Source organism: Heptranchias perlo, chromosome X, assembly GCF_035084215.1.
Source record: "Heptranchias perlo isolate sHepPer1 chromosome X, sHepPer1.hap1, whole genome shotgun sequence".
Classification (NCBI taxonomy): Eukaryota; Metazoa; Chordata; class Chondrichthyes; order Hexanchiformes; family Hexanchidae; genus Heptranchias; species Heptranchias perlo.
Window position 1 is genome coordinate 2662195 of NC_090370.1, and position 26657 is coordinate 2688851.

General features: G+C 44.9%; 1 protein-coding gene across 1 annotated transcript in view; it reads left to right on the forward strand.

Annotated features, from left to right (window-relative positions):
- Positions 1–258: 258 nt before the first annotated feature.
- LOC137306930 (growth/differentiation factor 11-like) overlaps positions 259–26657 on the forward strand; it is a 48270-nt gene continuing 21871 nt past the window's right edge. Inside the window, exon 1 of the mRNA XM_067976309.1 lies at positions 259–652. Coding sequence (XP_067832410.1) covers positions 259–652 — 394 coding nt within the window. The remainder of the gene's footprint in view (positions 653–26657) is intronic.

The following is a 26657-nucleotide window of genomic DNA, read 5'->3' on the forward strand; positions in this document are numbered from 1 at the left end:
TCACCTACCCACTGTCCACTCCTCTCCTCTCTCCCGGCTGCAACCTGGATCTAGGACGTCTCTTCATTCTCATCAGGGCACACACCCACACACACCCACACACCCACACACACACACCCACACACACCCACTGACACACACACCCACACCCACCGACACCCACACCCACACCCACCCACAGACACACACACCCACCGACACACACACACCCACTGACACACACACCCACCGACACACACACCCCCACACACTCAGATCATGCACAGACCACACGTTTTCCTTTGCCTCCTGATCTCCCTGGGATTGACAGGCAGTGACGAGCCAGCCTTGGAGAAGGATTTGGAGGCTGAGGAGAGGGTGTTAGACCAGGCGGAACCTGAGAGACAAGAATGCTCTGCTTGTTTATGGAGGGAGCACAGCAAAGCCTTGAGGTTGGAATCCATTAAATCTCAGATACTGAGCAAGCTGCGTCTGAAGCAAGCTCCCAACATCAGTCGAGATATTGTCAATCAGCTCCTACCCAAAGCTCCCCCCTTGCAGCAACTGCTGGACCGATATGACATCCAAGGAGATGACTGCTTAGCCAAAGAGCCTCTGGAAGACGACGAGTATCACGCCACGACAGAAACTGTCATTACCATGGCCAACGAACGTGAGTACCTGTCCCATCTTCCACACACTGTGCGATAATCATGTCGAGCGGCTCAAATATAAATGAAAGGGGAAATGCTTACATTAGGAGGGGGGGGGCTCCTAACAGAGATTTTAATCTTTAACCGTGATCGTTGCTAGAGCAAGAGTTAAATGTGAAATGCCTCTATCTAGGTTACTGCTATCAACCCCGGGGTTCTGTCTCTAACGCCGCTGGTAGCTCTAACGGAACTCAATACCAGCCCATTCACAATGAACACACCGAAACTTTTCTCAATGATGGGGCACTAGAAAATTTAGCCCATCTTAAGAGACCAGTAAGTCTTTAAAACGTCCTCACCCATCTTATGGCACTATGCAGTCTGTACACCGTTAATTCTTATTGGAGATAAAGAGACGACCCCCAGCTCACTGGAGCCCACACACACCGTCCCTTAACCCATTCTAGATCGACAGTACAATGAAGATGCATTTTAAACATTGACGAAGGGATTTTTGGACCAATCCCTTATCTGTTTCACTTGCATATATCACAAAACAGTAATTTCCAGGTTAGAGTTCACATGGTAATAGTACACGCAGTGATTTTTTTAGACTACAGTTCCTACACCAGTATCACAAATATTCCATTTAACGTTATAGTTCATGCACTAATAACGAACAGTCATTTCTAGGTTATAGTTTATGCATTTATGTCACAACCAGCAATTTCTAGATAATGCTTCATACACTATTGTCAAAGTCATTTCTAGACTATAGTTCATACTCGAATGTCACAAATAATAATTAACCCATAGTTAAACTAATATCACAAATATTAATTTCTGGGCTATAGGTGATACATCAATATCAAACAATAATTTCTAGCTTATACTTTATTACAATTTTTATACAATACTTCAACCTAATAAGTCATTTCTCGAATATAATTCATATTCTAATATCATAAATAATCATTTCTAGCCTATAGTTTATACACAGATCACAAATACTAAATTCTAGACTATAGTTCATGCACTAATATCATCAACAGTAATTTCTAGTCTATAGTTCATAAAATATCATAGCCAGTAATTTGTAGATGATAACTTTTAGACCAATATCACGAATGATAATTTCCAGACTATAGTTCATAAAATAATATCACAAACAGTAATTTCTAGACTGCAGTTCATAAAATATCACAAGCAGTAATGTCGAGACTGTAGTTTATAAAATCATATCACAAGCAGAATTTTCTAGATTATAGTCATAAAGTATCACAAGCAGTCATTTCTAGACTATAGTTCATTAATTATCACAAATAGTAATTTCTAGACGACAGTTCATAAAATATCACAACCAGTAATTTCTAGACTATAGTTCATAAAATATCACAACCAGTAATTTCTAGACTATAGTTCATAAAATATCACAACCAGTAATTTCTAGACTATAGTTCATAAAATATCACAAGCAGTAATTTCTAGACTGTAGTTTCTAAAATAATATCACAGAGAATTTTCTAGACTATAGTTCATAAAATATCATAAACAGTAATTTCTAGGCCAATATTTATAAATTAAGATCAGAGGCAGTAATTTCTAGACTATAGTTCGTAAAATATTACAAGCAGTAAATTCTAGACTAGTTCATAAAATATCACAAACAGAATTTTCTAGACTATAGTTTATAAAATATCACAAGCAGTAATTTCTAGACTATATTTCAGAAAATATCACAAGCAGTAATTTCTAGACTATAGTTCAGAAAATATCACAAGCAGTAATTTCTAGAGTATAGTTCAGAAAATATCACAAGCAGTAATTTCTATATTTATAAAATAACATGACCAGCAGTAATTTATGGACTTAAGATTTTACATTAATGGCCCAGAATGACTATAGCCGGTGAACAAACTGCCCACCGTTATTCAGACTTGCCTTTGCCCATTTAATTTTCATGAGATTTTGCACTGCAAGTTGCTGGAAATGGGAGATGGAAACAGTACAACAACCTCTACAGGGCATCTGAGACCTGTACAGGGCAAGCAACTGTGCATCTCCTTAATCAATCAGATTGAAGGATTGTGAATTGAACAGCGCAGAGTCTGAACCAGGGAGTGTAAGTTAGAATAGTGAATTCAATGTCAAATCAGGTATAGAAAGAGAAGTAAAGAGAGGGAAAGAAAGATTGGAATAGGAGAGAAAAAAGAGACAGAAAGAAATCTCCAACAACAATTAAAAGTAAAGGAGATTCCACACTTGTAAAAGTTAATTATCAGTGCCAGAGAGGTGTTAGGCAGTAATTAACACTTATCACACTGTTAAAAAGGGTACTTAGACTGAAATGAACAAGCCCTAACTTTCTGTGGTGAGTTTAGTGTGTATCTACCGTGCAAGTACAGGAACGCCACGCTGTTCAATGTATTTGAATGGTGAGTCAGACAGCGAGATGCCGTTTTCACAAATCTAACAGCGAAGCAGCACATCTCGGACAGCAACTTCCGGATTTTCGCATTTAACCGTGGATCTGCCCTCGCCTGAAGTTGCTGTGTGATTTGCGCATAAATAACATTGAGTGCCTATAGCCTCACCATTATTTTGACAGGAAAATCTGGGCCAATATCACAATCGGTAATTTCTAGACTATAGATCTGACACTAATATCACAATCAGTAATTTCTAGACTATAGATCTTACACTAATATCACTAACACTAATTTCTAGACTATAGATCTGACACTAATATCACAATCAGTAATTTCTAGACTGTAGATCTTACACTAATATCACTAACACTAATTTCTCGACTATAGATCTGACACTAATATCACAATCAATCATTTCTAGACTATAGATCTTACACTAATATCACTAACACTAATTTCTAGACTATAGATCTTACACTAATATCACAATCAGTAATTTCTAGACTATAGATCTGACACTAATATCACTAACACTAATTTCTAGACTATAGATCTTACACTAATATCACAATCAGTAATTTCTAGACTATAGATCTGACACTAATATCACAATCAGTAATTTCTAGACTATAGATCTGACACTAATATCACAAATAGTAATTTCTAGACTATAGATCTGACACTAATATCACAATCAGTAATTTCTAGACTATAGATCTTACACTAATATCACTAACACTAATTTCTAGATTATAGACTTGACACTAATATCACAATCAGTCATTTTTAGCAGTATCGGGGCTGTGGTCTCCTGTGGCTCTCCATAATACTGGACAATTTTTGGTTGTGAAAAGATACTGTTTATTGTCGGAGGATGTGTGGGCCAAACTGTCTGCCTCACTGGCAATGCCTTGGAGTTCGTGCTGCAGATGTGGCAAAGCAGGGTTGCACTTTGTGTAGTAGAAGCCAACCCTCTTGTGGAGACCGAGGTGCAAGCTGCATGGAGGGAGGTGGACGAGAGTCATACCCGGGAGGAAATGAGGAAGAGATTGTCCTGTATCCAAACAAGTGCCAAGGTAAGTGCTCCATCTTTTGCATACATGCTTGCTGTTTGACTATGGAAGGCATGGTCCCAAGTTTCTCTCCTGCGTTCTCGGGGAGAGAGCATATTTACCCCCTTTTGCTGTACCCCAGCAAAGAAGAGGGTGGAGGGCATAATTACAGTGGAGCACAGTAATATCTGCACATAGCAGTTTCCAGTTCAGCTCATAGAGTACTGCCAGCAGAAACACCATAGCAGCTCACAAAGTCTTGGCCCCGGGGAGGGAGGTGACCAGGGCACAGGGTGCAGCTTGAGGATGCTCAGGGGAGTTCCTATCATCTTCTTTACTCTGTTCTGCTTGCAGGCGCAATCAAAGAGAGAGGACCAGGACAGGTGGGGGAGCCAGCTATCATGGAGCAACTGACGCCACATGAGGAGATGGCCATTGCCCTCTTTGGTGGAGAAGCTGCAGAGGGCATTGGCGAGGGCAAGTTCGGAGGCGTTGGTACCACCAACGAGCAAGCATCCTCCATTAATTTTGGCCCTTCATACTTCTCATTCTCTTTTGTAATCCTCACTAGAGAAGTGGCTGTGTGTCACACCAAAAGCCTAATGATCTGACCTCTGTTTGAAGGCATTGTCTTACAGGGGCATTGTAATCCCCTTTCCTTTCCTCTGTAGGTTCCACCCAAAATGAGGCGAGACGAGTTGGCTCCAGGGACCCTGGCACTTCTCGGCAATTTGTGTCAAGCACTCCTCCCGCCCCCATCAGTCAGTACGGGTACGCTAGTACCCAGGGACTGCAGTTAGAGAGTTTGAGGAAGGGGCACGAGGTGAATCACAATTGACAAGTGAGGAGGAGGAAATGGAGGTGGCAGGAGAGGAAAGAACAAGATCTGACCAGGCTGCAACCCCATGCCACATGTCGACTATATGGGCAAGGGACTGCATTAGGGTTAGGGTTAGGGTTAGGGTATTCTACTGGGCCTGCCTTCAGATGAGAGTTGATACAGGAGCAAAAAGGACATTTGCTACATCTTTTGAGGCCACCACGAGCAGCCTCCAGCAGCTGGCAGAGAATGGGCAGCAGGGCACCTCTGCCATCACTGCAGTCATGCGGGAGGGATTTAATGCAAAATGCCATGGAGTGAGTGGTATCATCATAGTCATCTGCAGGGGAGCCCTAAAACTGTGAGGGAACAAGTGCTAAATAGCATTCTCTCACCAACCCTGTGACTGGCACTTTGAAACCTTGGGCACCCAGTTACACAAAGCTACTATGTCTGGATGTGGAGATACTGGACGATTGTTTGCAAAGAGCAATGAGAGTACGTTTTACGCACATCGGGTATGCCCTACGGACTACTCCTCGTGCAGCTTGGGTGTCCAGCCCTGGGGCTTGGCAGGAGAAGGGTCCGATGAAGTGGTTTCCTTTTCTACATGTCCACATATCCTCCCATTCCAACCAGGCCCCTCAAAAGGATTGAGGAGGTGCCTGAGAATGGGCAGGTGTTGGCAGCCACTGCGTCATTTGGCTCCAGCTGTTGCAGGGACACTACGTGACCATGTGTCCAGAGTCCAAGACCACGACCATCCCAACAGGGCCAGAGCACCCGACCTCAACCTGCCACCACAGTCGCTCCTCCAAATCAAGGAAACACTTGAACACAGCCCAAGACAAACACACTTTATGGGGTCACCAAGGGGAAGCATGAGTGTAGTGCTTAAACCACATCACCTATGAAAATAGCACAGATTAAATGTAGATCTTCTTATTTCTCCTTTGCATTGACAATGCTTTGGAAGGAATGTGCAGCATGTCCTTGGGGTGACAATGTGTGGCCGTACTTCGGGGAAAGAAAAGCTGGTGAGTGACAGGAGGGGTCCATTACCAGAAGTAGTTCTTGATCAGAGTTCTGTAGCAATCTTCCTGCCTGCAAGTCAATGGCATCGGTGTCAATCCATTCCTCTTCCTCTGGGCCCCATGGGCCTGCTCCTTGCCATGTCCCATGTTCACTCTTCTTTGGGGGACAACATTTTGCTGTATGCAGCAGACGGTAAATGCTTCTGGAGACTTTGGCTGGGCTGTAGGGCAGCACCTCACCTGAGCAGTCCACACATAGGAACAGGAGGCCATTCAGCCCCACGAGCCTGTTCTGATGGACAATGGAATCACTGCTTCAACAGCACTCTGGTGTTCTCCACAGAACCTCAGGTGCCAGTGTGGGTCTCAGTGTATCTGTACTGTGCTGGAGTCGGGGGTTTCTGGTTGTGGTCATCAACCATGGCTGCAAAGGGTAGCCCTGGTCAAACAATGCAGGTGCGAAGACCCTGAGGCATTTTGGCCACACCCATCACTACCCTAGGACGTGCATCTATAGACCTCTCCACATGTATCCGCCCATGTCAGAGGAAACCTTCTTTGCCGACTCCACTTCAGTCTATCAGAGTTGTGCAATTTGCCGTATGATAATGTGCACACGTCTGGAATGGGAATGCCTCCTCTTGTAGAAGCGAAGGTTACCGTAGCAGGAAGCTTGCCTGCTTTTGGATCCTTCTGAGCCACCCCAGGAGACACCAGCCACAGCAGTCTGCAGTGACACACCTGGATCAGGGAATTGACAGCTGCTATGTTTGGAAGGGGGTGACACCCTCATCAGTTTTCCTGTGGGAAGCAGGCATCAGCTGGACAGGGCACACAGCTTTTGGCTGGGTGACAGGATTCCCTCAAGTGCAGAGAGTCATACGTGGTACCCATGTGGGCATCAAGGCTCTTCATGTCAACCCCATGGCCTTCATGAAGCAGATTTGCACTCAATTACTGTTCAGATGGCGTCTGAGCACAGAAGTATCATCATGTACGTCAGTGGCTTTTATCCAGGAAGCAGCCATGATGCCCTCATTGTGCAGCCTCTCATGGTGCCCAAAGGGGAGACACTGGGTGGATGGCTTGTAGGAGAACAAGACTACCTTCTGCAACCATGGCTGCTGACCCCACTGAGAAAGCCCTTAACAGCTGGGGAGAAGCTCAACCTGGACGCCTCAACATCTGTTTGCAGCTGCCATCTCCATCTTTAAGAAAAGTGTGCCATGCAACCTAGACACAATGAAAGGTCAATGGTTGTTCTGCCATGTTTTAAAAGGTACTTCTGAGGCTATGGCAGTTCCCAACTAATGTTTGTGTTATGCTTGATGGAGCCCACAAGAGCACCCTCATCTTGCTCCTTACACCAGCACACATCGTCTTCATTTGCAGCCAAGTATAAGGAACCTGAGCACGTGCCAGCAATCTCCCACCATGCAGCTGGCACGTGCTTTTACTGGAAGTTGGCGGTGGGGGGCTTCACCCCCCTAAATAGGGTCACCCTGCCTTGGTGCACCTTCTGCAGCTGGACCTCCAAATCTTCAGCATCACCTGCCCTCACTGTGCCACTGTGAACAATTAGTCCCCACCGCAACTTCCCTATTCATGGCAAGCTGTAGCCTTGCTGGATTCTGTGCTCCTCCCAGCCAAGTATGCTCCAGACCAAAGCTCCCTGGGCGAGCTCTTCTTGTCATAGTAGCTGATTCAAATTAGAGCAGGGACTCCCAGCAACAAATTCAACAGGGCCCACACTGCAGGTTTGCCAGGATTGCAAAGTCAGAGCTGTTGTGTCTGTGAAGCATTTTTGTCCATAATGTATCCTGGTATTGGCCTTCATTATTCGTACATCGCAACAGTGGCTACACTTCAAAAAGTACTTCATTGGTTGTAAAGTGCTTTGGGACATCCTGAAGTAGTGAAAGGCGGTATATAAATGCAAATCCTTTCTTTCTTTCTTTTCCTTTGTGCTGTCACAGTAAATGTAGGATTAAAGACCAGGTTAACTCACAAAAATGGACCAGATTATTAGGACCAGATATTATTATCTAGGCCAGATACCCGAGAGAGGGCCTAAACCAATCAATTCAAACACAAGCATCTTGTGGGTTCTGTCTGAATATGTTTGATTGGTGACTCTTGCGGGTTTAACGGACATGTATTTAAATCTGCTTTGGTCTGATTATGTTTTGGAAATCATATCCGGGGGACAAAGGTTCCCCTACATGAGTGGTCTGAGACGCTGAACTTGAGAAAAATACCTAGAGTAAAAACTCAAAAAATATAACAGGTCCCCTCAAGTCTTATTCAATTTATACAGCGTTAGCCAAAGGAATTCACATCCTCCCCACTTGGTTAGCTCCAGCTTCTATCATAGTATCATAGTAGGTACAGCCTAGGAGGAGGCCATTTGGCCCATCATGCCTGTGCCAGCTCTTTGAAAGAGCTATCCAATTGGTCCCATTCCCCTGCCCTTTCCCCATAGCCCAGCAAATTTTGTCCCTTCAAGTACTGCAGCATTAATTGCCAAGATTACAGTACAAAAGGAGAAAAATGAGGAAAGAAATAAAAGTATGTTAAATGTTTGATGCAGAAGGAGCGAAATGCTCTTGGGGGAAAAATATTAGATTCGTAAGTGCATATTGCAGAGTCATTTCAACCTATAGTTCGTATGTGTAAGTCGCGGAGAGTCATTTTAAGCTATAGCTCATGTGTAAGTCGCAAACAGTAATTTTAAGCTATAGTTTGTATGTGTAAGTCGCAAAGAACCATTTTAAGCTTTGGCTCATGTATAAGTCGCAAAGAGTCATTTTAAGCTATAGTTCGCATTTGTATGTCGCAGAGTCATTTTAACCTATAATTTATGTAAGTCGCAAACTGTAATTTTAAGCTATAGTTTGTATGTGTAAGACACGAGATTGTTTAAATATGTAAATATGTGCGATAAAATGTAAATCGCACTCGTTTACCCTCTGATCACAAAATTGGGAGAGCATGGAAAAAATGGGGAAGATACAGGCAGATTCTAGGGAGATGAAAGCGAAAGCAAGAGAGTGCAGAGCACACAGTGAAAATACTTCCCATCTGTACTGGAGGGATTAAGATCCTTTGAAGTGTTATTACCCATGAAATTGGCAGTGTTTATCTTGTCTGTTTATAGTAGCTCCCCCCACCCCCCCAACTTTTGAACAATTTGAACCAGTATAAAGCAGATTATAATCTGATGGGATGAGATTCCCCCCTCTCCCAAAAAACCCCACCCGTGAACAAAAGGAAACAGCCTGCCCCTCTTTTTCTCTCCACACTATTCATTTAGAAATGACACAATGGCACAAAAAGAAAGTTTTTCTCTTAACAATCGCCTGTTTGATTTGACAGTGAGGAAACAGGTTTTATATAGGAGGCATTAATATAAAAGACAGTGATTTCCCCCCCGCCACTTGCGAGACGTTTCATCTGAGGCCTCCCTTGTCCAGTGGGAAAAGAGACCTTGGAGGTTAATTAGTTAGGAAAGCTATTTATCAAACCTCCATGACCCCATGACCCTTTAGCTAAGGGCCTCTCTAGTCTCGGAGTCTTGTCCTGGTTAGGTTTAAGGTACTGCATCCAATCTCTGTGGATCTGTGCATTTAACTATTTGTCACTGTGGTTCCCTTGAACTCTCCTTTGTTTTGCAAAAGCTTTACATATAAAGATTAATTGCTCAAGAGTGTTTGTTTTAAAAGTCTGCTTCAGCTAGGGGCAAGTGAAAAACAAAATCACAGGGCCCTCCAGAGGAGACCAAATCTGGAGCCTCCCTGGTCATTCTGCATTTTTTCACCCCCATTTCCTTTTGCACAGTAGGAGTGCAGAGAAAAGTATGTGTTCCATCGGACCATGTACATGGAACACGGACGCTTTGCTTGTGGTTAACACCACTGCTTTTTGTACATCACCCATACAGCCTGTGACATACAATATATCAGGTACAGTAGTGTAGTGGTTAGGTTACTGGACTAGTAATCCAGAGACTATGAGTTCAAATCCCACCATAGCACTTTCAGAATTTGGAAATAAAATGGTTCACCTGCTGTCCTTACCTGGTCTGTGCCTCTATGACCACAGTCCCACACTGATCTGGTTGACTCTTACCTGTTCTCTGAAGTGGCCTAGTGAGACACTCACTCAGTTATATAAGGGGCAACTAGGGCTGGGCAATAAATGCCAGCCTTGCCAGTGATGCCCACATCCTGAGAATGAATAATAAAAAAAACCTTTCCACTGAATCTCTTGATGTGCCCAATGGGGAGTTTAAGACACTTCATTGGCAGTGTGAAAGTGGGGATTAGGGTAAATGTGCTTAAACTGCATCAGTAAAAGTTCATTTAGGATGAATTTGCACAACAGTATTTCTATAAAGAAGGTGTGCAATAAAAGGTGTTTTTTTAAAAAAAAGCCAATTTACTAAAGACATGGTAAATATTCTACTGGAGGGGCTTAAAGGTATCTTGTGCTTTTCACATCGTGAAGTGTTTGTTTGCGGTTCAATCTGGGCGAAACCCTTTGGGGACCCGATGAATGTCATTATGTAGGGACGGAGATATGAGGTCATGACCCCTGCCTGTTAGGGTAGTGTCATTTAACTGCAAATGGGCTGGGACTCAGCTGATGAACCGCCCAGTGGCCCAAGGACACTATTAAACAGAGCAGCACATACTGGGGAATACAAATCCCAGTGCAATTCTCCACAGATGTCGGTGGGACAAGATCAGCTCTTCATAAAATGAACATATTGGGTATTAAAATCGTGTTACGGTGAATTTGATTTTTAGGATCATGAGTTAATATTGGACGCACCTAGTTCCTGGTTTCATCCATTAACTGAGAGACTGAACAGTGTAAATTAACTGTTAAGACTATTGAACTTCCTATCCTCTTAATACATGGTGAACAGCAGATTATCCCTCTGTAAACCTGGAGTAATGATATGGCATTGTCTTTAATCGGACTGTGAACATCACACTGCCTCATATCGATATATCACACACACCCAGGAGGGACATGCACATCTAATACCTTTTAAATAATTCAATAAAACAAATTTCCCCCAGTTTCGTCCCCATCTCTACTGGACACACTCACTCACCCTTGTAACCCTGGGCCTCTCTCCCAATCTGTTCTCACCCTTGTAACCCTGGGTCCTGTTCTCTATCTGTACTCACCCTTGTAACCCTGGGTCCTGTTCTCCGTCTGTACTCACCCTTGTAACCCTGGGTCCTGTTCTCTATCTGTACTCACCCTTGTAACCCTGGGCCCCGTTCTCTATCTGTACTCACCCTTGTAACCCTGGGTCCTGTTCTCTATCTGTACTCACCCTTGTAACCCTGGGTCCTGTTCTCTATCTGTACTCACCCTTGTAACCCTGGGTCCTGTTCTCTATCTGTACTCACCCTTGTAACCCTGGGTCCTGTTCTCTCTCTGTACTCACCCTTGTAACCCTGGGTCCCGTTCTCTATCTGTTCTCACCCTTGTAACCCTGGGCCCCGTTCTCTATCTGTACTCACCCTTGTAACCCTGGGCCTCTCTCCCAATCTGTACTCACCCTTGTAACCCTGGGTCCTGTTCTCTATCTGTACTCACCCTTGTAACCCTGGGTCCTGTTCTCTATCTGTACTCACCCTTGTAACCCTGGGTCCCGTTCTCTATCTGTACTCACCCTTGTAACCCTGGGTCCCGTTCTCTATCTGTACTCACCCTTGTAACCCTGGGTCCCGTTCTCTATCTGTACTCACCCTTGTAACCCTGGGTCCCGTTCTCTATCTGTACTCACCCTTGTAACCCTGGGTCCCGTTCTCTATCTGTACTCACCCTTGTAACCCTGGGCCTCTCTCCCAATCTGTACTCACCCTTGTAACCCTGGGTCCTGTTCTCTATCTGTACTCACCCTTGTAACCCTGGGTCCTGTTCTCTATCTGTACTCACCCTTGTAACCCTGGGTCCCGTTCTCTATCTGTACTCACCCTTGTAACCCTGGGCCCCGTTCTCTATCTGTACTCACCCTTGTAACCCTGGGCCTCTCTCCCAATCTGTACTCACCCTTGTAACCCTGGGTCCCGTTCTCTATCTGTGCTCACCCTTGTAACCCTGGGTCCCGTTCTCTATCTGTACTCACCCTTGTAACCGTGGGTTCCGTTCTCTATCTGTACTCACCCTTGTAACCCTGGGTCCCGTTCTCTATCTGTACTCACCCTTGTAACCCTGGGTCCCGTTCTCTATCTGTACTCACCCTTGTAACCCTGGGTCCCGTTCTCTATCTGTACTCACCCTTGTAACCCTGGGTCCCGTTCTCTATCTGTACTCACCCTTGTAACCGTGGGTCCCGTTCTCTATCTGTACTCACCCTTGTAACCCTGGGCCCCGTTCTCTATCTGTACTCACCCTTGTAACCCTGGGTCCCGTTCTCTATCTATACTCACCCTTGTAACATGTAGGAAATGTCTCTGCCTTGAGACAGCCCAGCTCAAAGTCGTTGAGCTGGAATGCGAGTTAGTGACACTCCAACACATTAGGGAGGGGGAGGAATCTCTGGATAGTTTACTCCAGTCACACCTCGTAGTAAAACACGGATGCAGGAAGGGGAGAGCGTGACTGTCAGTCAGCAGGATGGGTGGAACCTAGGGGAGGCAGAGAAGGAGATCCTGCAGGCACTGGTCCTATCCAACAGGTACGATGTACTTGCTATCTGTGAGGATAAGGATGAAGGCTGCAGAGAGGATGGTCAGAATGCTATCCATGGCACAGTAGAGCAGGAGGCAGTCCAAGGGGGAGGGGGGGAGGAGCAGAATAGAAAGGTTGTAGTCATCGGGGATTCGATAATTAGGGGGATCAATAGTGTCCTCTGCAGTTGTGACCGAGAGACCAGGAGGGTGTGTTGCCTACCTGGTGCCAGGGTAAAGGACTTCTCGGGGCAACTGGAGAGGAACTTGGAAAGGGAGAGGGAAGATCCGGTTGCCGTGATCCATGTCGGGACCAATGACGGGGAAGAATAGGGAGGAGGTCCTGCTAAGAGAATAGCAGAAGTTAGGAACTAAATTAAAAAGCAGGACCCCATGGACGGTAATCTCGGGATTACTACCCGAGCCACGTGCTAATTGGCATAGGGATAAACAGATCAGGAAGGTGTATGTGTGGCTGAAGGAGTGGTGTGGGAAGGAGGGGATCCATTTCATGGGACACTGGAACCAGTACTGGGACAGGAAGGAGCTGTACTGTTGGGATGGGCTCCACCTGAACCGGAATGGGACCAGAGTCCTAGCGGAAAGGATAATTAGGGCTGCAAATAAGACTTTAAACCAGTAAGACGGAGGAGAGGGAGATAACAGTAGCCTGAAGATAAAAGAAATAGACAAGAGTAAAGGTCAGACCAAGGAAAGGACTAAGGGTAACATATATATAGATGATGAATATAAAATAACTGTTAAAAACTAAATGAGAAGAGTGATTAACAAAAACAAATGAAGTTGCCTGTACAGCAATGTGCACAGCATCTGAAACCAAACGGGGGAACTAGAGGCAATAAATCATACCGAGGAGCAAGGTGTAGTGGGGATAACTGAAACACAGCTACATAAAGAACAGGACTGGCAGTTAAATATTGCAGGATATAATGTATTTAGAAAGGATCGGGGAGGAAGAAGGGGGTGGGGTAGTTGTACTAATTAGAGACAACATAATGGCAGTAGAAAAAAGGGACATAAGTAACATTAAAGATAGAAACAGAATCGATATGGATTGAGACAAAGGCTAAGAAGGGATTGATCACATTAATAGATATATTCTACAGACCACCAAATAATGGAAGGGAAGTGGAGGGAGAAATATGTAGGCAAATCTTTGAAATGAGTAAAAGACATAATAATCATGGAATATTTCAACATTCCACCAAATATACTGTCAGGAAGAGGCAGGGAAAGAGGAAAAGGGAATGGAGCTTTTACAGTGTGTTCAGGACTCCTTTCTTACCCAGTATATAAGAAGCCCAACAAGAGAGGAATCACTGCTGGATCCAGTGATGGGAAATGAACCAGAGCAGATAAGAGAAGTAAGCATAGGGGAGCATCTAGGCAATAGCAACCACAACATAATAAGGGTCAGGAAGAGGCAGGGAAAGAGGAAAAGGGAATGGAGCTTTTACAGTGTGTACAGGACTCCTTTCTTACCCAGTATATAAGAAGCCCAACAAGAGAGGAATCACTGCTGGATCCAGTAATGGGAAATGAACCAGAGCAGATAAGAGAAGTAAGCATAGGGGAGCATCTAGACAATAGCAACCACAACATAATAAGGTTTAAGATAATGTATGCGAGAGACAGAAGTAAAGCAAAGACCAAAGTAATAGATTGGAAAAAAGCTAATTTTGAGGGGATGAGGATGGAACTAGGGAAGGTAAACTGGAAAAAAAATATTGACAGAGATGGAACAGCAGTGGGAAATATTTAAAAAGGTGATCAATAGAGTTCAGGAGAAATATATTCTTCTTAAAAAAACCAAGAATAATAATGAGACACCCTAGATGAACAAAGACTTACGGTCAAAATTGAAACTAAAAAGGGCGTACTCTAAGTACGCAGACAATAAAGGAAAGGATGACAAAAGGGAATATGAGGAGATTAGGAAAGAAGTTAATAAAACAATTAGGAATGCAAAGAGGAACTACGAAATGAAATTAACAAAAAATATAAAAATAAATAGTAAAGTATAGACACATAAATAACAAAAGGAAAATCAGGATAGGGATAGGGCCACTAAGGGATGCACAAGATAAACTCACAGGTAACGATAGCAAAATGGCAGAAATATTGAATAGTTACTTTGCCTCAGTATTTACCAGGGAGACTAACATGGTGGACATGACATTAGAAGAAGAGATCAAAAACGATATCAAGACATTTAAGATAGAAAGGAGGGAGATAATTAATAAACTAGTCAAACTTAGAGAGGATAAAACCCCTGGTCCAGATGGATTGCATCCACACATACTCAAAAGCTAAGGAAGAGACAGCAGAGGCACAATTATATAAATTTAAAAAATTCATTAGAAAAGGGAATAGTGCCAGAGGACTAGTGGACAGCTAATGTGATTCCTATATTAAAAAAGGACGATAGAACAAATCCAGGGAACTATGGACCTGTTAGCTTAAAGTCGGTGGTAGGAAAGATATTGGAATCTTTACTCAAAGATGTAATAGAAAAAACATCTATAAACCAAGAATATAATAAAGAATAGTCAACACGGATTTCAAAAGGGAAGGTCATGCTTGACCAACCTTAGTGAATTCTTTGAAGAAATAACAGAAAGAGTAGACAAAGGTAATGCAGTGGATGGAATATACATGGACTTTGGAAAGGCCTTCAATACAGTACAGCACAGTAGACTCATGACTTAAGGTCACAGCATGTGGAGTCAGGGGACAAGTACAGAATGGATAGCAAGCTGGCTACAAAACAGAAAAGAGTAGGGGTTAGAGGTAGTTACTCAGATGGGCGGAAGGTGAGAAGTGTTCCACAAGGATGGGTGCTGGGACCACTGTTGTTCACTATTTACGTAAATGATTTGGACTTGGAAATCGGAAGTACAATATCAAAATTTGCGGATGACACCAAATTGGGCAGTATGGTTAATACGGAGGAAGACAGCGGCAAAATACAAGATGCCCTTATCAAACTTGCAGAATGGGTGTGTAAATAGCAAATGAATTTCAATGTAGATAAGTGTGAAGTGCTGCATTTCGGTAGGAGGAATAAGGAGGCCACACACTTCTTGGAAAATAAGTGTCGAAATGGGGTAGAGGAGCAGAGGGATCAGGGGTACAGATACACAGATCACTAAGAGTAGCAACCCAAGTTAACAAAACCATAAAAAGTGCAAAGCTCTGGGGTTCATTTCTAGAGGAATAGAATTCAAAAGAAAAGATATGTTAAACTTATATAGAACCTTGGTTATACCACACTTGTACTCTGCACAGTTTTGGTCTCCATATTACAAAAAGGATACAGAAGCACTGGAGAAAGTACAAAAAAGATTTACAAGGATGATACCAGAACTGAGAGGTTATAACTATCAGGAAAGACTGAACAGGCTGGGACTCCTTTCATTAGAAAAGAGAAGACTGAGAGATGACCTGATAGAGGTCTTTAAAATTACGAGGGGTTTGATAGGGTAGATGTAAAGAAGATGTTTCCACTTCTGGGGGAGTCCAAAACTAGAGCCCGTAAATAAAAGATAGTCACTAATAAATCCAATAAGGAATTCAACAGAAACTTCTTTATCCAGAGAGTGGTTAGAATGTGAGGCAAATAGCTTAGATGCATGGACTCGATGGGCCGAATGGCTTCCTTATGTGCCGTAACTTTCGATGACTCTCCACATTTAGGGGAAGCCAGATATGTACAACAGGGAGAATGATATGGTGATAGGGTGAGATAACATGAGATGGGAGGAGGCTCGTGTGGAGCATAAACACCAGCACAGAACTGTGGGCAGAATGGCTTATTTCTGTGCTGTAAATTCCATGTAATTCTATGTAACCCTGGGACCCGTTCTCTATCTGTACTCACCCTTGTAACCCTGGGCCCCGTTCTCTATCTGTACTCACCCTTGTAACCCTGGGTCCTGTTCTCTATCTGTACTCACCCTTGTAACCCTGGGTCCTGTTCTCTATCTGTACTCACCCTTGTAACCCTGGGTCCCGTTCTCTATCTGTACTCACCCTTGTAACCCTGGGTCCCGTTCTCTCTCTGTACTCACCCTTGTAACCCTGGGCCCTGTTCTCTATCTGTACTCACCCTTGTAACCCTGGGTCCCGTTCTCTATCTGTACTCACCCTTGTAACCCTGGGTCCCGTTCTCTATCTGTACTCACCCTTGTAACCCTGGGCCCTGTTCTCTATCTGTACTCACCCTTGTAACCCTGGGTCCTGTTCTCTCTCTGTACTCACCCTTGGAACCCTGGGCCCCGTTCTCTATCTGTACTCACCCTTGTAACCCTGGGTCCCGTTCTCTATCTGTACTCACCCTTGTAACCCTGGGTCCTGTTCTCTCTCTGTACTCACCCTTGTAACCCTGGGTCCCGTTCTCTATCTGTACTCACCCTTGTAACCCTGGGTCCCGTTCTCTATCTGTACTCACCCTTGTAACCCTGGGTCCCGTTCTCTATCTGTACTCACCCTTGTAACCCTGGGTCCTGTTCTCTATCTGTACTCACCCTTGTAACCCTGGGTCCTGTTCTCCATCTGTACTCACCCTTGTAACCCTGGGTCCTGTTCTCTATCTGTACTCACCCTTGTAACCCTGGGTCCCGTTCTCTCTCTGCACTCACCCTTGTAACCCTCGGTCCCGTTCTCTATCTGTACTCACCCTTGTAACCCTGGGTCCTGTTCTCTATCTGTGCTCACCCTTGTAACCCTGGGTCCCGTTCTCTATCTGTACTCACCCTTGTAACCCTGGGTCCTGTTCTCTATCTGTACTCACCCTTGTAACCCTGGGTCCCGTTCTCTCTCTGTACTCACCCTTGTAACCCTGGGTCCCGTTCTCTATCTGTACTCACCCTTGTAACCCTGGGTCCCGTTCTCTATCTGTACTCACCCTTGTAACCCTGGGTCCCGTTCTCTCTCTGTACTCACCCTTGTAACTCTGGGTCCTGTTCTCTATCTGTACTCACCCTTGTAACCCTGGGTCCCGTTCTCTCTCTGTACTCACCCTTGTAACCCTGGGTCCTGTTCTCTATCTGTACTCACCCTTGTAACCCTGGGTCCTGTTCTCCATCTGTACTCACCCTTGTAACCCTCGGTCCTGTTCTCTATCTGTACTCACCCTTGTAACCCTGGGTCCTGTTCTCTATCTGTACTCACCCTTGTAACCCTGGGTCCCGTTCTCTATCTGTACTCACCCTTGTAACCCTGGGTCCCGTTCTCTATCTGTTCTCACCCTTGTAACCCTGGGTCCTGTTCTCTATCTGTACTCACCCTTGTAACCCTGGGTCCCGTTCTCTATCTGTACTCACCCTTGTAACCCTGGGTCCTGTTCTCTATCTGTACTCACCCTTGTAACCCTGGGTCCTGTTCTCTATCTGTACTCACCCTTGTAACCCTGGGTCCCGTTCTCTATCTGTACTCACCCTTGTAACCCTGGGTCCTGTTCTCTATCTGTACTCACCCTTATAACAGTTTTACAGATAATGATGCCTACAACCTTATCCTGGAGTACAACTCAGAAGCAAGGTGGATCAATCCATCTTCTGGGAGACTGAGGTGTCAATTCTTCTTCAGCTTCTTGTTTGAACTCCTCTCTCTAGAAATCACTGTAAAATGGATGTTTTTATACTGTCTTGCTGCTGGCAATACATCTTGCTGGTATTGATGTCAGTTTCACACAATATCCAAGGTCCAGCCAGACAGCTTTCCTGTCTGTCACTTTGGGTCTTATCTCTCCGAATGTACGGCAAGTTTTTCTCTCAGAACAGTCTGAAGCAACAATGATATCTTTCAAACTTGTTCAAGTTTAACAATAGCCCAGCATGCTTTCTGATTTCAGTCAAGTTTAACAGTTCTGTGTTCTTTTTTTTGTAGTTCATAATTTGTATCCAATTCTGCTCTTTTACTATGTAGTCCAGGGTTTGAAGTCCATTCTTTCAGTCTTCCTTAAAAACAGGTATTAAAAAGTCCATATTGAAAAGACCAAAATCCTTCAGTTCCCCCTCAAGTGTGAAAGATTGAATGCTCACTTTAAATTTGATCATTCTTTGAAAGTGAATCGCACTCACCACAGATAAGATTAAGCGTTGTTAAAAAAAAGCTCAAGTTGCCGTAGCATTTACACAAAAGTTCTTCTGAATACTACAACTGAGAATTTTTTTTAAAGTGTTACAATCATAACAAGCTGTGCAAGAACAAAGACCATAGACATGATCCTCACCCAAGGATGCTGTTCCACGTTACAAGCAATCTGCCACCATTCATGATTCCCCAAGAGTAGATATCCCTTTTCAATATTAGCATTATGTTGTTTCATATGCACTGTCAGTCTTTCAATATTAGGGGTTTAAACTCACCCAAATAATCCAAGAAAATGGTTTCCCTTACTACTTCTTAATCTTAATCTCCAACAGCACCCCCCCACCCTTCCTTTTTGTGGGATCCTGGAGGTCGTACCTAAGATCCACACCTCATCTTGTTAGCATCACATACCAATCTCGAGCCATTTGCTCTTCTAGTCTAAGTTTCATTTGGTTAATATTACACATCATGATACAGACATAGAAAATACAGAAAGCTGCAGTGAAAATTAAGCTCCCCCCCCAAAAATACTACCATATTATCAAGAAATCATCCCTTGGACTTAAAAGATCCTCCAGCTCTCCTTTTACCATTATCCATCTTGTGGATGATTCTGACTAAGTATTATTTCTCCCCGACCCTCAGTTGTCCCAATTTCATTGTTAACCCAAGGGAACCCAACCCTGAATTTTGGAAATCCAAATTCTATGTCCCTCTTTAATTTAATTTCAGTCCCTCCGGTAAGTACCAGTGTGTTTAACTCTATCCTGATTATTTTGTTAATTTGTATGCAAAATTTTGATTTCTCTATTGGAGCATGTCAGTGCCTTGATTAAAAGTTCAAATCAACAGTGATACAGTATATGTTCTCACTCTCCTGAGCCACATTATCCATTTCATGCAGTGATGGTGTCAACATGACTGAGCATATCTGAGACCTTCCACGTATTGGTTACCTCATGCGCAACATATCACATCTGCACACACAGATCCTAAGGTCATGCCACACGTGACATCAGATATAAGCCATTCCTGCGTTTCCAGGCTCTCCTATCAAAAGATCGAGTGGTGTCTGAATGTCTTGGCTGTGGCCAGGCTATATCTTCTTATTGTTCAGTATAAGCAAGGACACAACCATCTCCAAGAGAAAGCTATCAATTAACTATTCTTTCCTAACTTTCACTAGATTGTGCATTGATTCCTGATTGATACCCTTTGGTGGTTGTTCCTAGGTGATTTATGTTTCTCGTGAATGTACTCTCACATCCTTTCCTGACCCTAGTTCTGGTTATCACAAAACTTACCATTATCACCCATGGGGCATTGATTTTAGACCCCATTGGTGATGCAATTTTCCTGTTTATACCTTATACCCTCAGTCACTTCCACATGTCCAATTTACATGTCCCAATGTATTACCATTTTATCTCATTCATGAGTCCTGGAGGAACCTTACTGTCCAATAAACTAAAAAATCATTACCCCTTAAAACATAGATTAAAAGTTCCCAGTTTGGTCTGTTTACTTAGTTTATTAGACCTTTCCTCTTCTTTGAAATATCATTCTATTTTAATCTGTTCTCCCCCCTATTGAGCAATTTGATAAAGGACACTGAATGGGCTAAAACCAGGCCTCTGAGAGGCTAAGCTTTACTCCTTCTTGTCACCATGCTGTGACATATGATGATATTCTTCTGATGTCTGAAGATCTGATCTTAAATTCTTAACACGACTGGATCTCCTCCTTGCACCGACACCTTTCCAGCAAAGGCTGCTCCGTAACTCTGTGGAGCTACTTTCATGTAAACAAAATACTCGCGGTAATCCTGCACCATTGCCACTGACACCATTCAGAAAACCACAATCACCTGTAATAAATAACAGAAAATCCATTGTGGCTCTTCTGGAGAGCCCTTGATTGAGTTAATCTGCATAGCATGCATTTGTCAAATTTCTGATTTTTTTTTATTCGTTCATGGGATGTGGGTGTCGCTGGCAAGGCCAGCATTTATTGCCCATCCCTAATTGCCCTCGAGAAGGTGGTGGTGAGCCGCCTTCTTGAACCGCTGCAGTCCGTGTGGTGACGGTTCTCCCACAGTGCTGTTAGGAAGGGAGTTCCAGGATTTTGACCCAGCGACGATGAAGGAACGGCGATATATTTCCAAGTCGGGATGGTGTGTGACTTGGAGGGGAACGTGCAGGTGGTGTTGTTCCCATGTACCTGCTGTTCTTGTCCCTCTAGGTGGTAGAGGTCGCGGGTTTGGGAGGTGCTGTCGAAGAAGCCTTGGCGAGTTTCTGATTTCCTTCTGTCATTTAAAAAAACTCTTAATACAGCATTGATGTCAGCATACCCAGCATTGCAACTTGACAAATAGAAGTAAGGGGTTAATTACTTCTTGGAAAACCTTGGGTGGTGGAGTCAGTCGCCACAACAGCAGTTTCAGATTCGCAAATTTGAAAACAACAGTGATTTGAAAAACCAGACATCATCCTGTAACTGTAACCTTGTAATTTTCCAAAACACCCTTTTATTTTATTTTAAAACTCTTTGCGTATTTAACAGTGATATAACGTATCCTGTGGAGGTATAAAACTTGCTACAATCAATTTAACTTAAAATAAAACTTGCACAAAGATCATGATATAAAGTCATAGATATGTTTTGCCCAATCAAATGCATATGAAGTCTGTCAAATAAATTTCAGCCTAAATAGGTCTAGGTTACTCCTCCTTGATTTCCAATTTTACAAACATTATTTGTGAAGGCAAAAAAGTTTTCCCAATTTTAACCATTGCTATTTTAAGTGACAGTACCACAGGTGCACTGTATAACTACAAAGAACTTGCATCCTCAGGAAATGCAAATATACAAGGAGAAACCATTAGTCAATCGATATCATCACTGTTAACTTTCATATTTCTGTGAAACACAATCCTGTTGGGGAAGACAACATTTTAACTGATTTAAAAACAAGTTTTTCCTTATCTTGTCTCATGTTCACAAGGATATGCCGACAAATGTTTCAGATTAGAGCCCAATTTTTGTGAAATCATTTATTCCCATTTTGTAGTTGAAAGGTGTTTAATACCCCTTATTTTGTTAACTCTTTGGTGGTCAGCACAGTCCAATCACAAGATGTCTCCCTTTGTTGCCATAAAGAGGGCAGAAGACCCTTCACAACTTTCCTGGACTGGGGTCCTTTTTGAGCAAGTCAATCACAAGATTCCAAAGGGTGCTGTTCGTAACCAAACTTAATCCACCACATCCAGGCTGAATTAACGATTGTAATTTCTTTAAAATGAGATGAAAACGAACGAGACAAATCAGGGCTCCCTGAAATCTCCCAAACGTTTGGGGGCACAATCTTAAGATGAACTCCATTCATGTTTTGCATTTCACTCAGATTTCTTAGATATCAAATGCACACGTTTCCCCGATAATCAAAATGACAACACAAGTTACAATTACACTCAACAATTATTTTGACGCGGTTTAAATGATTGATTTCCTGTTACAGGAAATGAACTCAGAAGTGCCAATTGTTGCATAATTGTTCTCTATCTGTACTCACCCCTTGTAACCCTGGGCCCCGTTCTCTATCTGTACTCACCCTTGTAACCCTGGGTCCTGTTCTCTATCTGTACTCACCCTTGGAACCCTGGGCCCCGTTCTCTATCTGTACTCACCCTTGTAACCCTGGGTCCTGTTCTCTATCTGTACTCACCCTTGTAACCCTGGGTCCCGTTCTCTATCTGTACTCACCCTTGTAACCCTGGGTCCTGTTCTCTATCTGTGCTCACCCTTGTAACCCTGGGTCCCGTTCTCTATCTGTACTCACCCTTGTAACCCTGGGTCCTGTTCTCCATCTGTACTCACCCTTGTAACCCTGGGTCCCGTTCTCTATCTGTACTCACCCTTGTAACCCTGGGTCCTGTTCTCTATCTGTACTCACCCTTGTAACCCTGGGTCCTGTTCTCCATCTGTACTCACCCTTGTAACCCTGGGTCCCGTTCTCTATCTGTACTCACCCTTGTAACCCTGGGTCCTGTTCTCTATCTGTACTCACCCTTGTAACCCTGGGTCCCGTTCTCTATCTGTACTCACCCTTGTAACCCTGGGTCCCGTTCTCTCTCTGCACTCACCCTTGTAACCCTGGGTCCTGTTCTCTATCTGTGCTCACCCTTGTAACCCTGGGTCCCGTTCTCTATCTGTACTCACCCTTGTAACCCTGGGTCCTGTTCTCCATCTGTACTCACCCTTGTAACCCTGGGTCCCGTTCTCTATCTGTACTCACCCTTGTAACCCTGGGTCCTGTTCTCTATCTGTACTCACCCTTGTAACCCTGGGTCCCGTTCTCTATCTGTACTCACCATTGTAACCCTGGGTCCCGTTCTCTATCTGTACTCACCCTTGCAACCCTGGGTCCTGTTCTCTCTCTGTACTCACCCTTGTAACCCTGGGTCCTGTTCTCTATCTGTCCTCACCCATGTAACCCTGGGTCCCATTCTCTATCTGTACTCACCCTTGTAACCCTGGGTCCCGTTCTCTATCTGTACTCACCCTTGTAACCCTGGGTCCCGTTCTCTCTCTGTACTCACCCTTGAAACCCTGGGTCCCGTTCTCTATCTGGACTCACCCTTGTAACCCTGGGTCCCGTTCTCTATCTGTACTCACCCTTGTAACCCTGGGTCCCGTTCTCTCTCTGTACTCACCGTTGTCACCCTGGGCCCTTTTCTCGATCTGTGCTCACCCTTGTAACCCTGGGTCCCGTTCTCTATCTGTGCTCACCCTTGCAACCCTGGGTCCCGTTCTCTATCTGTACTCACCCTTGTAACCCTGGGTCCCGTTCTCTATCTGTACTCACCCTTGTAACCCTGGGTCCCGTTCTCTCTCTGTCCTCACCTTTGTAACCCTGGGTCCTGTTCTCTATCTGTACTCACCCTTGTAACCCTGGGTCCTGTTCTCTATCTGTACTCACCCTTGTAACCCTGGGTCCTGTTCTCTATCTGTACTCACCCTTGTAACCCTGGGTCCCGTTCTCTATCTGTACTCACCCTTGTAACCCTGGGTCCCGTTCTCTCTCTGTACTCACCCTTGTAACCCTGGGTCCAGTTCTCTATCTGTACTCACCCTTGTAACCCTGGGTCCTGTTCTCAATCTGTTCTCACCTTTGAAACCCTGGGTCCTGTTCTCTATCTGTACTCACCCTTGTAACCCTGGGTCCTGTTCTCAATCTGTCCTCACCCTTGTCACCCTGTGTCCTGTTCTCTATCTGTTCTCACCCTTGTAACCCTGGGTCCTGTTCTCTATCTGTACTCACCCTTGTAACCCTGGGTCCTGTTCTCTCTCTGTACTCACCCTTGTAACCCTGGGTCCTGTTCTCTATCTGTACTCACCCTTGTAACCCTGGGTCCTGTTCTCTATCTGTACTCACCCTTGTAAACCTGGGTCCCGTTCTCTATCTGTACTCACCCTTGTAACCTTGGGCCCCGTTCTCTCTCTGTACTCACCCTTGTAACCCTGGGTCCCGTTCTCTATCTGTACTCACCCTTGTAACCCTCGGTCCTGTTCTCGATCTGTACTCACCCTTGTAACCCTGGGTCCTGTTCTCAATCTGTTCTCACCCTTGTCACCCTGGGTCCTGTTCTCTATCTGCACTCACCCTTGTAACCCTGGGTCCTGTTCTCAATCTGTTCTCACCCTTGTCACCCTGGGTCCTGTTCTCTATCTGTTCTCACCCTTGTCACCCTGGGTCCTGTTCTCTATCTGTACTCACCCTTGTAACCCTGGGTCCTGTTCTCTATCTGTCCTCACCCTTGTAACCCTGGGTCCCGTTCTCTATCTGTACTCACCCTTGTAACCCTGGGCCCCGTTCTCTCTCTGTACTCACCCTTGTAACCCTGGGTCCTGTTCTCTATCTGTACTCACCCTTGTAACCCTGGGTCCTGTTCTCTATCTGTACTCACCCTTGTAACCCTGGGCCCCGTTCTCTATCTGTACTCACCCTTGTAACCCTGGGTCCTGTTCTCCATCTGTACTCACCCTTGTAACCCTGGGTCCCGTTCTCTATCTGTACTCACCCTTGTAACCCTGGGTCCTGTTCTCTATCTGTACTCACCCTTGTAACCCTGGGTCCCGTTCTCTATCTGTACTCACCATTGTAACCCTGGGTCCCGTTCTCTATCTGTACTCACCCTTGCAACCCTGGGTCCTGTTCTCTCTCTGTACTCACCCTTGTAACCCTGGGTCCTGTTCTCTATCTGTCCTCACCCATGTAACCCTGGGTCCCATTCTCTATCTGTACTCACCCTTGTAACCCTGGGTCCCGTTCTCTATCTGTACTCACCCTTGTAACCCTGGGTCCCGTTCTCTCTCTGTACTCACCCTTGAAACCCTGGGTCCCGTTCTCTATCTGGACTCACCCTTGTAACCCTGGGTCCCGTTCTCTATCTGTACTCACCCTTGTAACCCTGGGTCCCGTTCTCTCTCTGTACTCACCGTTGTCACCCTGGGCCCTTTTCTCGATCTGTGCTCACCCTTGTAACCCTGGGTCCCGTTCTCTATCTGTGCTCACCCTTGCAACCCTGGGTCCCGTTCTCTATCTGTACTCACCCTTGTAACCCTGGGTCCCGTTCTCTATCTGTACTCACCCTTGTAACCCTGGGTCCCGTTCTCTCTCTGTCCTCACCTTTGTAACCCTGGGTCCTGTTCTCTATCTGTACTCACCCTTGTAACCCTGGGTCCTGTTCTCTATCTGTACTCACCCTTGTAACCCTGGGTCCTGTTCTCTATCTGTACTCACCCTTGTAACCCTGGGTCCCGTTCTCTATCTGTACTCACCCTTGTAACCCTGGGTCCCGTTCTCTCTCTGTACTCACCCTTGTAACCCTGGGTCCAGTTCTCTATCTGTACTCACCCTTGTAACCCTGGGTCCTGTTCTCAATCTGTTCTCACCTTTGAAACCCTGGGTCCTGTTCTCTATCTGTACTCACCCTTGTAACCCTGGGTCCTGTTCTCAATCTGTCCTCACCCTTGTCACCCTGTGTCCTGTTCTCTATCTGTTCTCACCCTTGTAACCCTGGGTCCTGTTCTCTATCTGTACTCACCCTTGTAACACTGGGTCCTGTTCTCTCTCTGTACTCACCCTTGTAACCCTGGGTCCTGTTCTCTATCTGTACTCACCCTTGTAACCCTGGGTCCTGTTCTCTATCTGTACTCACCCTTGTAAACCTGGGTCCCGTTCTCTATCTGTACTCACCCTTGTAACCTTGGGCCCCGTTCTCTCTCTGTACTCACCCTTGTAACCCTGGGTCCCGTTCTCTATCTGTACTCACCCTTGTAACCCTCGGTCCTGTTCTCGATCTGTACTCACCCTTGTAACCCTGGGTCCTGTTCTCAATCTGTTCTCACCCTTGTCACCCTGGGTCCTGTTCTCTATCTGCACTCACCCTTGTAACCCTGGGTCCTGTTCTCTATCTGTACTCACCCTTGTAAACCTGGGTCCCGTTCTCTATCTGTACTCACCCTTGTAACCTTGGGCCCCGTTCTCTCTCTGTACTCACCCTTGTAACCCTGGGTCCCGTTCTCTATCTGTACTCACCCTTGTAACCCTCGGTCCTGTTCTCGATCTGTACTCACCCTTGTAACCCTGGGTCCTGTTCTCAATCTGTTCTCACCCTTGTCACCCTGGGTCCTGTTCTCTATCTGCACTCACCCTTGTAACCCTGGGTCCTGTTCTCAATCTGTTCTCACCCTTGTCACCCTGGGTCCTGTTCTCTATCTGTTCTCACCCTTGTCACCCTGGGTCCTGTTCTCTATCTGTACTCACCCTTGTAACCCTGGGTCCTGTTCTCTATCTGTCCTCACCCTTGTAACCCTGGG